This window comes from Castor canadensis, chromosome 14 (assembly GCF_047511655.1).
Source record: "Castor canadensis chromosome 14, mCasCan1.hap1v2, whole genome shotgun sequence".
Classification (NCBI taxonomy): Eukaryota; Metazoa; Chordata; class Mammalia; order Rodentia; family Castoridae; genus Castor; species Castor canadensis.
Window position 1 is genome coordinate 102,324,020 of NC_133399.1, and position 13,559 is coordinate 102,337,578.

A 13,559-nucleotide genomic window follows, 5' to 3' on the forward strand; every position below is an offset into this window, starting at 1 on the left:
TCACTATACACTGGGCCCACACATTGCTGACACCCAAATTTTTGAGGTCACTTGCATAATGATTTGGGATCCTCAGCTCCACCGCTTAGGTAGCTTTGGGCTCTGCTTCCCTGGGCAGGCTGCTTCTGCACTGTGCTTTTCCTTGGCTGCAGCTGGCTGAGAAAACCCTGTCTCCACCCAGGCCTTCCCGAGGGTGGGAACGTAATGCTGGCTCCTCTCCCTGGCTCCATCCCCAGGCGAGGAAGCTGCCTCTGGTTCTGGAGGAAGTGGAGCAGCTCCGGCCTGAGGCCTGAGGCTGGGGACAGCGCAGGGCTTTACCTGTGTGGCAGTTGTACATCCAGATGCGGTAGCCATCATAGCGGGTCCTGCATTTCATGATGTTGTTGGAGAAATCAGATTCGGGGACCTCGTAGTTGGGATTAATGACAACCTGGGAGGAATCAAATCGGAGGAAGCTGCTAATTCCCTTTTCTTAGCCAGCCTCCACCCCCAGGCTGGAGGGTTGAGACCTCATGTCCCTCTGCCTGTCTGGTGTTAAACCCCTCCACCATTCACCAAGGGCAGGCCTTAACAGTCACCCTCTTCTGGGGTCCTGGTTCAAGCTGCTGGGCCTTCCCCAGAGAAAGGAAGAAGCAGGTTTCTGAGATGGGGTGGGGAAGGACAGAGTGGTGTGGGACAGGAGAGGGCTGTCCAGGGGTGCTGGACAAGACTTCAGACACTGTATTTCCTCTCTCTGGCCTGGTGGCTACTCTGTAAATAATTGGTTGGACAAGGCGATCCTGAGGCCTCATTCTGCTCTGCTCTGCTAGACTCCCAGGCCCAGAGCCTGCTGGCCTTCTGGCCTGCAGGGGAGAGTAGATTCCTCTAGGTCTCCATCCCTATCCTCCACATTTCCCCAGCTGAGTGAAAGGGCCCAAGGCACAAAGATGGACAATTGTTCTGACAGAAATCTGTGAAGAGACAGAAACAGGAAGATTTGGGGTGAGGAACCCAGGAGAAAAGAAATCGGGCAGGAGGTGGAAAGTGAGGCCATCAAGGCTGGGTGTGGGGCAGTGGGTGTAGGTGGGGGGCACAAATGAAGGGCTGTGACCCCCTGGTGGGGCAGGCTGCTTGCTAGTGAACATTTTAGAGGTGGGGTTCCAGAAAGACCTGGACAGGACTCTCTAGAAGACCAGCTGGGTCTGCCCTAGAGGTGCTGTGGGATTCCAAGGCCAGTCTGGCCTGTGCTATGTCCTGGCCTGGTAGGAGGTACTCTGGGAGACCTGTGACTAGGCTTGTGGATGGACCTTGTCAAGGCTCTGTCTTTTCAACCAGTGGTGAATGTTCCTACTGTGGGGTGTCCTGACTTTTCTTTGATCTCTTTTCTATCCAACAGCCTCGCTGTCCCCTCACCCCCACTCACTGGGGCATGAGACAAACAATGCCTCACTTGCTGTGACCCAGGCAGCACCTTCTCCAGCAGGTGTCCTGAAGTGTGGCTACATGGGCACAGGACGTATCAGGCACAGGATGCTTGTGTTGGGTCTATCTGGGCAAGTGTGGTCTGTGTTGTTGCCACGGTCTCACCCCACTAAAGCTCACAAGTGTCTGCAGGAAGGGGCGTTAGTTCCCTGTATTTCTGTGAATCTGGGAAATGACGATGACAAAGCAAGGACCACCAGAAACCTGGACCCACCTAGACAGACCCTTAAGCTTTTGTGCACAAGCTCCCCACTGGAAAGCCACTTCCTCCCCACTTGGCACCTTCCTCCCATCCTGGCAGCAGGCTCTGGTGTCTGCCACGGAGGCCAGCACTTGTGTCCTGGACTCCAGGCCAGATGCACACATCTATGGCTGTTTCTCTGCCAAGGGAAATGCTCTTTAGTTCCTCAGAGCATTAACACGACTCTAATGAGTCCATTTGCTAATTGTACAGTTTAGGGTCAAGAGCACAATATGCAGAGTAGGTGTGACCTGGGTTTGCCTGGCCATGAAGTGAGGGCTGTAGTAAGGCCCCTTCACTGGGAGATCCAATGGGGCAGTTCATTCACCTGGCCGAGGAGGGCCTGACCTCTCACACGTCTTCCAGTGTCTGTCTGAATACACGTGGCAATACACACTCACTTGCAGAGTGGCAGCAAACTACCCGCACAAACTACCAAGCACCTTGTACGTGCACACAGCCACGGACATTCAGTCTCTAAAATGAACAGCACTCGCTCTTGGACTGGGCCTTTCCAAGGCTCCAGTTCTGGTCTCACAAGTGGGAAGGGCTTGGCTGTCTGGTACTGCCCAGGAGCCCTCTCAAAGCACCCTGTGGTCACTTCTCTGCAGGTGTTTGCTCTTTAGGGCAGCGTGTGGGCCAGAGCCTGTGCTGGCTGAACACCTCCTCAGGAAAGTTTTCAAGGTATAATGACACATTTCTGGTTACCTACTTTGCCACCCAGTAGGGCAAGCTGGGAAGCAAGACGGGCGTGGGGGGGTTGTTGACAAAGAAGTCTCTGCAGGCAGGAGCATAGCCAGCACCAGAATGGGAGACAATGCGGGTACACTGTCTTCCCTTCTAAATGGGTCCTGGCCAGAGTATGCCACTGTTTGCAGGAAGGTAGGGGCCCACGGCTCCCTAGCTCTTCCTAGGGATGGTCAGCCTCCCAGGCAGGGTACATGGAAGCCCTGGGAAGTCTCAACAAAACAGACTCCTGGCCAGGCTTGACATTCTGCCATTATAGATGCATTTCTTTGCATGGATCCTCTTTTCTGAGAGAGGGAATCCCAAACATTTGCAAGTTAATGAGACTCCTTTCAGCCTCAACAGCACAGACCAAGGCAGGGTGAGGGCACTGTGGGAGAGAAGCTCAAAGAAGGCTAAAGATGTGGTTGCCTCAGAGTTCATAGAACCAGTTCCTGGCCCCAGGATTAAATCAGCCTGCAGTGTTTGGATTCACAAGCATCGGAGGTGAACTGAATCGCACGTGAAGGTGTCGAGCATCTTGGAATCCCACAGGCCCTCCACACTTCCCAGTCCTCAGGCCCACAAGCCTTGCTTCCTCGGGTGACTAGACAGATGCGGTGGCCTCTGCCTTTGAGCAGCCTGGCCTCCACACACCTGTTTCTCCACACCCCCAGGAAGGAGGCTGCTGCAGGTGCTTCCCCTCGTCCCAGCAGCAGAGCCAGGATCCTTTTCCGCCACCTCACCTGGAACAGGTAGTCTCCAGGGGGCACGTCGGTGATGTCCACCCACTGGCAGTCGATGTCATGGCGGTACATGTCCCAACAGCCCATGGTGATGCCCTGCTCACCGAAGTTAGCACACTCATAACTCTTCTGGATGTCTGTAGGCAGGGGCAGAGGAAGCGATCATCACCATGTACCCGGGTCCCCTGCTGCATCCCGGTCCTCTGCCATGCATCTCATTCTGCTCCCAATCCCCCATCTCTGCTTTGTCTGCACTTAGCATCCCATCTCACCAGGTGGATTTTGATCTCGCATTTCCATGGAGCCCCTCACTCAAAGCCCCACCCATGTGCCACTTCTGCCTGCAGGCCTGGCTCAAGATCCCCTCTCCTCCACGAAGCCCTCCCTGACCACTGTGCCCAGCCTGGCCTGTCTGAGCAGTCCTTATCCTGGAGATGAAGAGCAGGCTTATTTGGGAAATCTCTGGGGTACACTGTTTAATGCGGGGCTGCCTCATCTCTGTCCTCGTAGTAGCAGCACAGTGTGAGCTCCTATTTTCTCTCTCAATTCTCGCAGGTTGTCCATACCTGGGAGGTGCTCAGAGCCTCTGCTGAATGACTTTGTGGCATGTTAGCAGTGGGTCCCTTCAGTGAATGCAAATGAGACACGTATGTGGAGAGGCTGTGTGTCTGGCATCTTGATAGGCTGTGGGGAGTGTGAGAATGGCTGTGTTTCCCCTCGAAGGGTCCGCAGGGTGTTAGGTGATCACTGTGTGGGCGCCGTGAGGTACTAGAGATGTGTGCAGAGTGCTGCCCCTGTCTGGGTGTTGGGGGGGTAGGCAAGAGAGACTGGAACCTGACAGGGGTCTCCAAAGCTTGGGCCTGAATGGTCGCAGTCAATTGGTTGGGGAGAACTAGGTGTTGGGACACCCAGGAAGAAAGGTCTGTGGCCGGTGCAGGGGTTGGAGTCGGGTGGGTGGTTGTGTGTCAGGCCCAAGGGACAGGACCTTACATGGAAGGCTAAATAGCCTTACCAGTGCCCATCGGCACAACTAAGGGACAGAGGCCTTTACAACCAGGTCTCCCTCATTCCCCACCCTCAGCCCCAACCTGTAGCCATGGAAGGCCTCGGAGAGGTGGGCAAATGAAAGCCCAACATGGAGAAAGGCCACGTGGAGAGTGAACAGTGGCCAGTGTGACAAAGAGAGGGTGTCACGTTTGGTCTCCAGTCATGCAGGCATGGCAGTGGGAGCCTTTGAGTCCCCCAGAGCCCCCAACCTTTCCCACACAAAGAAAGATACCTCCTTCGCACTCTGTATCCTCCAAGCAGAAGCTGGCTTTGTGGCCCTCTGCCACCTTGGTGCCATTGAGGCTCAGCAGGTCATAGTGGGTGAACACTTCCATGCTGTGGTAGTGCCTGGAAGCCAGAGGCAGGGCACAGAGGTCAGTGGCTGGAAGCAGCTGCCAATTTGCATCTGGGAAATCTGTGAGCTGCACAGGCCAAGGTGTGGCCAGGAGAGGAATGGGGAAGGCGGGATAGGCAGAGGGGAGGCCAAGGCAAAGCTTTGGTGAAGCTTCTGGGTGCTGGTGTTGGACAAGCACTCACCTTACCACAGCTCAGTTCTCTCGTCAGCTAAGGAGAGTTACTGGTCTTAGTGAAGTCAACTGACAGAAGTGCCTGGAGTTTGATAAGCTCAGTGAAGTAAGCTGTTTTATTAAGATGGGACCTCCTGGCTGGTAGAATGACTCAAGTGATAGAGCACCTGCTTAGTAAATGTGTGGCCTGGAGTTCAAACCCCAGTCCCACCAAAAAAAATGAAGGAATCTCCTGAGTGCCCACCTGACTCTCATAGCCCACTCCTATCTGAGACCTTTCTCCAGATACTATGATTTGAAAAAGTGTCCCCTCCAAAGGTGCACTCATTACAGGCTTAGTCTCCAGGTTGGAGCTATTGGGAGATGATGGACTCTTTGTGGGTGGGGGCTATGGGAGGTTCTTAGGTCACGGGGAGCCAAAGGGGTGTGTAGGGCCCCAGTCTCTTCCATTCTTCCTCTGTTTCTTGGCTGGAGATGTGACCCCTTGTTTCTACACATTCCTGCCATGATGTGCCACCATCCACTGCCCTCACCAGAACTGAGTCAATGCAGGCATCATAATAGCTTTGAATGTCCAAAACTGTGACTTCAGTAAATCTCTTCTCTTTATAAGTTACCCACCTCAGGAATTGTGATATAGTAATGTGAAGCTGACTAGTACAACAGATTAATTTTAAAAATCACATCTAGTTGTCTTTTGAAAACATTTTAAAGTGAGTATTTAGAACAGAGGAAAAGAGAATGAAGAGAGGAATGACAAGGAGGAAAGAAGAGTCACTGACAGTAGGGTTCACATGTACCCTGGTGATATGTGTGCACTTCAGACCACAAGGGGAGGCCTCAGTTTCTCCTCAGACCCTGAGAGGTGAGCAACAGCAAGGGGTGCTCCTTACATTCAGCAAATCAAACAAGGAGGGAAGTATATGAGCCGGGAAGGCCTCTGGGAGGGAGAAGTGAGTCATTCTTGGGGGTAGACACATGGCAGTGGCACGGGAAGGCAATCCCTGGGGGTCCTGGAAGGGAGCTGGCAGAGGGGTGCTTGTGTAAGTAGGCCACATTTCCCTTGGCTGGTTGTTTGCAGCAGTCCATGCCTTCACTTGGGAGGAATTGAGAACAGATGCAGAGGCTTGGAAAGTGACCAGTTAGGTCAGGAATAAACTAGGCAAACATTGCTGCTTGGTGTTGCTGTGGGGCCTCCAGAATCACTCGCTGTCCAGGCCCAGCGCTGAGGCCATGGGCTGGCTTTAGCCTCATCCCAACCTGCCACAGTGTCTGCAACCATTCTGGAGGGACCTTAGGAACATGGGGACACTGTGAGGTCAGAGGCGCTTGTTTGGTTATGCTTGACCTAGTTTCCTCCTATTAAAGAGGGAATGAGATAAATGGCAATAAATATCAGTAGGAGGCTGAACACAGAGGGGGCGCTCAGTGACCCTCAATGTCCCATGGCAGTGACAGCAGCAGTATTTAACACTTCCTGGGGTGCCTTCACTCCACACCTCATGTGCCTCTCCGCTGTGTGTGGGCAGTGGAGCACAGAGGGAAGAGGTTGATGGATGGGATGGGATTTCCAAGGGGAAATTCAAAGCTCTTTTCCCTTCCTCCAGTGTTTGCTTGTGCTACAAATAACACCAGAAGTTGCTAAGTCGGGCTTCCCCCAGGTCACTAATGTTTCTGGGTGAAGTGGTGCTGAGCAAGAGACCTGCAGACGATGTCACAAGGACCATTTTGTGCCTGTTGAAGCGATGACTGAGAGAGTCTATTTTGGCTTTCTGCAGGAGCCGGATGAGACAGGAGGTCTGACTCACTGCCTAAAAAATGTCTGCTTGCTCAGAGAGGGGCTTCTGTGAACAGGCTGGCTGGCTGGAAAGATTGAAGAGGAGTTGGTTTATGTTCCGTTGTCTAAACAGAATTCAGACAGAGCCACAGATGGGCTGTTGTGAGGTGGCCTCCCCCCACACTGGCCTCCTGCAGCCTGACTCCAGTCTTCTCTGGCTTCAGGTTTTCCCCTGTCATCACTGGGAGGAGCAGCTAGTTTCTGTCCAGAGAATCTCTGTTTTACCTCTGGCGTATGGAGGCATCCCTCCATCCTTCGGAGCATATCTCCCGTCTACCTGGCCCGAGGTAGAGCCTGGAGTCTCCCAGGAAATTCAGACAGGGGACTGGGAAGGTGGGAGAGCAAGTCCTGGAACCCAAGAAGGCCTCGTTGTTCCAGGCTGCAAGTCTGGGAGGGGAACTGAGCCCCGGGGTGAAGACAGGGAAATGCAGTTTAGGAAGAAATTCCAGAACACTAAGAGGTGGCAGAGTGTGGCCTGATGCTTGATGAAGTCCTTGTGGTGCAGATAAAAGGAAGGAGGGCCTTTATGGGGACTCCAGAGCTCTGTACTGACACTTGGCATTTGTCAAAGGAGGTACGGTATTGGATGAAAACATGAGTGACAGAGAAAGCCTATTCAGAAAAAGACCAGAGGTTCTGGCATATTCTTTGCTGTCTTAGGTCATTGATGGCCCTGACAAAACCCTCAACCAGAGACCCAGCACACTTTGCAGAGGTGCGTGAGCTCTGTGTCCTCTCCCATACTGACCCTGGGTCCCCAGAGCCTCTGGAATGGTCAGTTCTGGTGGCACTGGGCTGCAGTTGGTGCAACGCTCTTATCCTCATTTCACAGACACTATGGGTGTTTTCTGGTCCTTCTTATGGGTACCACCCTGCTGCCTCATGTGCCAGGCAACCACCTAGCAGGAACAACTGGCTCAGAGACCACCATCACATCCATGGGCTCTGGGTCACCATGGTGCTGCTGCACACTTGGGGAAAGCAGGTGGATTGGAAGGGTACCTCCCTCTGCAGCAGTGCTATCTGTAACTCAGGGGGCTGTCATCTACACTGGGGCCCACTCCTTTGCTCCACCAGATCCCAGCTCCTACCATATGTACCCCAGCTTCCCCAAGGAAGAGGGCTGGGCTTCTGGGACATAGCAAGACAGCTTCTCAGGACCCTGCTGTGCACTTGGGTCTAGCTCTATCTGGTCCCATCAAGCTGTGACATGGAGCGGGTGTGGCCCCACTCCCTGGGGCACAGGACAGCAACTGCAGGAAGATCATCAGCCCAGGGCACAATGCATTTGAAAGAACAACTCTGAGGGCATTTTCCTCTGTGTCCAGTTGGTAAAGAATCTTCCAGGGACACCAGTCTTTGTGTTTCAATTCTGGGCTTTCAAAGAACACAGCTCTGTTCCTCACTATAGCATCAGATAAATTGAGAGTGGCATTTTTTTCCCCATTCACATTAATTTCAGCCAGGGCTCTCCTGCTTGGCTTCACAGATGGACTTCAGAGTGTGGGTAAATGTGCTGAAATGGGAAATTGACTCTTCTAGAAATACTTCTTTTTTTATTTTTGAGTTGCGGAAGGGCAATCTTTCATCAGCTCCCAGGGGGACCCAACAGAGGTTGCAACCAAAGAATCTAGAGAAGTCACGAGGGGCTCTGGAGGGCAGGTGGGGATCCCTTGTATGGTCCCCAGGACCTTATGATCATAATTTGAGTTATGGACCACAAGGGGTGGCCTGGACTGATGTACACTTGGACAGTATGCCCTTCCCTATCCTTCCTTCCCAAACTGTTGTCGGGAACATCGGTAAGCAAAGGAGACAACAGACCACAGGTAAAGTGGAAGGAGTCAGAGTCCCCAGGGCTCCAGATCAGAACACTGCCATGATGTTACCACGTGGCTATTCTTAGAGCAGAGATGGATGGCTCAGAGAACAAGCGTATGGCACTTGGGCAGTCCTCCCGTGTAATCTTTGGGTGGGTCACCATATGCAGGGATGAGATGCAATTATCTTCCACTTACAGTCAGACCAGCAGCCCCCACTGTCCCTGACTTCCAGCCACATGTCCTCTGAAGGAAATCAGGCACCGAGATCATTGTGACTTTACTATGACTTACTCCCCGAAGAAGACTGATGTGGGAAACACCAGAAATTCCTGTTCCATTAGGACTCACCGTATTCAGACAGTCATTTTAAAGGAACGCCAGCATCTCTAAATGCTGTTGTTGGGTCTGGAGACCACAGGCAGATGAGAGAGTATCCCATTCCCCCCCTCCCGCCCCCCCAGAGCACTGCATTCCTGCATCCTGAGAAAGAGTTGTAAACCTGCACTCCTGCTTCCTGAGAGGGAGTTGTAAATTCACATTTCTGCATCCTAAAGAAAAGATACAGGGTCCAATAGATCTGCCACAGGGCTGATGAGCAAAATGCTCTCAAGATTGTTTCCCTTCCCCCATAAAGGTGCAAACCAAATCAGTTCACCTGCGAAAGCCCGGGAATCCATGGCCAATGAGAAAAATCCACCTAATCCAGAGTTAGAACGTCCACAAAAACCCCAGCCTTCACCTGAGCAGCGAGCTACTGGTTTCCGAGCTCCACTGCACTTCTCTAGCTGTAGCCTTTCCTTTCTCTCTAATAAATCTTACTTTATATACCAGATTTGGATCTTCATTCAGCTGCCTCACGAGCCAGTTCTCTGGCCTGTGAAGACAAGGACCCTCGACACTGGCCTGCAACACTTCAAACTGGCATGTAATACTATCATAGTTCATTCTTCTGAAACAGGTTGAATAACAACGATGTGACTAGACCTTAAGGTGTGACACAAAAGATTAGTGTCTGATGCATATTTGGTGGTAAGAGGAAGAATCTAAGCTTTGGAGTCTGTGGGCTGTGCTGCTGGGACCTTGGGCAGTGACATGGATTTGATGGCTTGGTACTCAGAAGGGACCAGTAAGTGGGCGTGCTGCTGGCTCTAACAGTGACAGCAGCATTAGAGCTGGAAGCCTGGAGATCACCCAGACGGGGACTTCTCAGGCTCTGGTGTACATATGTCACCCTGGAGTCCTGCTCAAATGCAGACTGATTCATAGGTCTGCAGCAGGCCCTGGCACCCAGCATTCTAGGCTCTTTAAGGAGAGCTGGTAACATTGATCCAGGGGCCTCCCTCTGAGATGCTGGGTCTAGTTAAACACTTCTGTTTTATAGAGGGGATATCTGAGCAGAGAAAGGGGAATTACTAGAAGTCTGTAGACACCTAGGGGATTCCTGCTTTGGTGAATTGCAAAAGTCTCCCTCCCTCCCTTTCTAATAGTGTACTTGCTTCTGCCCTCTACCTGCCCAGCTCAGGACTGAGAAGAAAAATGTGACCATGCAGGGACCCAGATTAGATTTAGTCAAGGTCAGCCAGGCATGGTAGAGCACTTCTGTAATCCGAGCTACTCTGGGCGGCAAAGACAAGGTGGTGAATTCAAGGCCAGCCTGGTAAAGTTAGCAGACCCTATCTTAAAAGTAAAATAAAACAAAAAGGGCTAGGCGCATGGCTCAAGGGGTGAGAGCAGTTCAAACCCTAACAACACACATAAACACACACACACACACACACACACACACACACACACACGCACACACACACAAAGAAGCAGTTACGATAGGAGACTGCATGGGTAGCTTCTATTGGTCCAGCTCGGCCACTATAGGATTTTCCTGTTGTTCAGTCCTGGCGCCCAGGATTTATAGCATTGGGATCCTAGCCACAGACAGATGAGCTAGAAGGACACCAGAGGTCCCAGGATACCCGGCCTAGCTGGCCCAACATTACAAAGCTGGTCACAGTCCCATCTGGGATTAGAGACCAGGTCTCATGACTCCTGGACCCATAGCTCTTGTCCCCACACCCACTGTGTACATTTAAAATACACACAGACAAGTAAGAATGTATTTTTATGTGCACTCAAGAGTCCAATGGTAGCAGAGCCCTTTGTCCTCAGCAGAGTACAAACTTGCTGTGTATGCACCTGGCAACCACTGACTGAAGGTCCCTGGAGGGCTGGTGGCACTCAGAACAGTGTGTCTCCTCATGCCAGGAGTGCCAGAGCAGGAAGCAGGGCCTTAGGGCAGGGGAGGAGGGGAGCCAGCCAGCCCAGAGCGGTTAATGGCTTCTGCAAACCTGCAGGCCAGCGTGGCAGATGCCTGCCTGGAGCCTGTGGCCTTTTGGTCCTCTCTAGACGGCCCTGGCCATTCTGGATCCCCCATTCTGGATCCTGCAGGATGTAGGGCTGGAGGGTGGGCCACGGTGGCAGGGAGGGCGGCCTACCTGTGGCAGTCGTGCCAGATCCAGGCGTGGCGTCCATTCTTGGGACGGAAGTCGGACTGGCCGTTGTTGTGGATCTGGGAGGAGAAACGCAGCAGGCGGCGGTAGCCCGTGGTGGGGTTGGTCTGCGCGGCCGAGGCCGAGAGACAGTTCTCCTCCATGGCGCACTGCAGCATGAACATGGGCCGGTCCTCCAGGTAGGCGGTCTGCTGCACGATCTCGGCGTTGAGGACCAGGTCAGGGGCGGCTGGGGACACAGACACGGGTCAACAGGACGGGAGAGGCACGCCTAAAATGGTCAAAGCTCCATCCCTGCCCTCCTTTGCAACTGGCTCAAGGGCACCTCAAGGTTACCTTCCATGACCCCAAAGGGCTCTCTGCCTTTCCTGGAGTGGGGGAGGGGCTCTTTGCCACCCCTTCAGCTACAATTGCAGGTGAGCAAATGCTGACAAATGTTGAGCCTCGGTGACGGGCACACCAGGGTTCCCTATTCTTTCTCCTCTCAAGTGACTTCAGACTTGCCATAAAAAAATCAAAAAACACCAATAATGATGGGAGAGAGAACAGCTCAGCCCCTGTCTGATTCTTTGGGGAATGACAGATTTTTCAACATGTACACTTATAGTCTGCTAATACTGTTCCCCTTGAAACACATCTTGACTGCTGATGTGTATCCATTATGAGAATCTTTCATGGCTACCTAATATTTAATTCATCCCCCTGCCTATCCTGTCTTTTTAGATATGTACATAGATTATTTGGAACTTTTCAGTTAAGGACAAATCTGTGTGTATAAACTTCTTTTTTTTTTTTAAGACAGGACAGGGTCTGACTATGTAGCTCAGGCTGGTGTCCAACTCAAGATCCTTCTGTTCTGCCTCCCCAGTGCTGGGATTACAGGCATAAATTACCAAGCTTGGCTTTTTCTGTAGACTATATTTCTATCAGTGAAGTTGCTAGGAGAAGGAACTGTGTGATTTTAGAGCTCTGATGCGTATTGCCAAATTGCCTTCTAAAAGGTTCTTCTGTTCCCATCTCACACACTCTTCCCCAGCTGCCTGACTTTTTAGAAATGTTGGATTTCTTCAATTAGTGCAGCAGGTGCTAAAGGAATGTTTGACAGCTCCTGTCCATCACTAAGCATCACAGCAGGAGGCTTAGCTTCTTTACACGGATGAACAATAGATACCCTGTATTTCTACAACACTTCAATTCATAACAGTGTCCTATGGGACTACTTGATGACAGAACCTGCCATGTTTTGTTTGCTGGCAAGTTGTGTGTAAATGTCTCAAGTAAATGTGGTCTGGAGTTTTGCTCCCCCAAGTCCAGGGCAATGGCTCAGCTGCCTCCCTGCCTCCATCTCTGACGCTCAGTAAACACAGTTCATTGGCACTAATGGACTGGCAACCTTGGGAAAGCAAATCTTCCCACAAGAATTGGGTGTGGGACAGAGGATAGGAAGGAGGACATGTGACAGGATGTGGGGTGGAAATGGAGGACTCCCATTGCTGACAAATGTTTCCCTTCCAGGGCAAGAGGGGTTGCAGCACCACTCAGTGCCCACACTTTCTTCTGGGGGTGTGGTGTGAGTCTCCTGTGTTGTCTGTGTCTGGTTAATGGTGGTGCACAGCCCTCTACCCAGGCTCAGCTGAGCACAGGAGTCTGCATTCGGGTCCCCTTGGACTCAGGAGTATTCTGACACCTGCCACAGAATTGAGACTTGGCCTCCCTGACATCCAAGACAGTCATGAGAGGCCTGGTCACCTGCCACCTCTTGAATATTCCAGTGGCCACTGTGCTGGGCCCTTTGGACAGAGTTAACCACAGCAGGAATGGAGCCACCCAATATTCTAGCAAGCATTTGCAGGAAAATGGGCCCTGATGGGAATTAAAATATGGGGGTGCTGCTGGGTGGGGGTCAGGAAAGACTTCTTTAGGAGAAGTTGGTTTTAGTTTATACTGAAGGATGAGAAGGGACTGGAGGAAGTAGCTTTGAGGCCGAGTGAAGACAGGGAGGATGCCTCAGACAAAACAAGCAACTCATGCCCCAAGGCATGCAGGAGGAACCGGGCCAGTGTGGTAGGGGCACTGCAGGAGCCCTGTGCATGTCCCTTGGTTCCTTTAAGCTCAGTGGATCCTTGGGAGGGAATAGAACCAGGAGAGAGGTTAATTAAAAATTTTTGACCAGTTCCTACCTTTCTTCCACCTGTTTTTATCTTATGTTACCTTGAATTTTTATTCAGGCTTATATTATCTTAATTTCCTTTTGGAAAGGATGGGATATGGCAAATAAAAATATAAGGTTTTTTTTTTTTGGAGGCACTGGGGTTTGAACTCAAGGCCTCGTAATTGCTAGCCTCTACTACTTGAGCCAGCAGCCCTTTTTTGTTGGGTATCTTCAAGATGGGATCTTGTGGACTATTTGCCCAGGCTCGCTTCAAATTGCTATCCTCCTGATTTCTGTCTTCTGAGTAGCTAGAATTACAGGTGTGAACCACTGGTACCCAGCAAATATAAATAAACTGATGAATAAAGAAAGCCTCTGACAGGAGAATGGCTGTTCCTTTCTGTTTGGATGCTTCTCCTTGGGGACTGGCAAGGATGGTGACCTCCCTACCTCTCCTCTCAGACAGAAGTGATAGCTTGTGACCTGCACAGAGAA

General features: G+C 51.7%; 1 protein-coding gene across 1 annotated transcript in view; it reads right to left on the reverse strand.

Moving 5' to 3' along the window:
* Nucleotides 1-13,559, reverse strand: part of Loxl2 (lysyl oxidase like 2) — a 91,968-nt gene that overhangs the window by 2,419 nt on the left and 75,990 nt on the right. The window contains exons 10-13 of the mRNA XM_020168678.2: nucleotides 10,898-11,141; nucleotides 4,454-4,569; nucleotides 3,175-3,311; nucleotides 319-430 (exon numbers count right to left, since the gene is read on the reverse strand). Of these exons, the coding sequence (XP_020024267.2) occupies nucleotides 319-430; nucleotides 3,175-3,311; nucleotides 4,454-4,569; nucleotides 10,898-11,141 (609 nt within the window). The remainder of the gene's footprint in view (nucleotides 1-318; nucleotides 431-3,174; nucleotides 3,312-4,453; nucleotides 4,570-10,897; nucleotides 11,142-13,559) is intronic.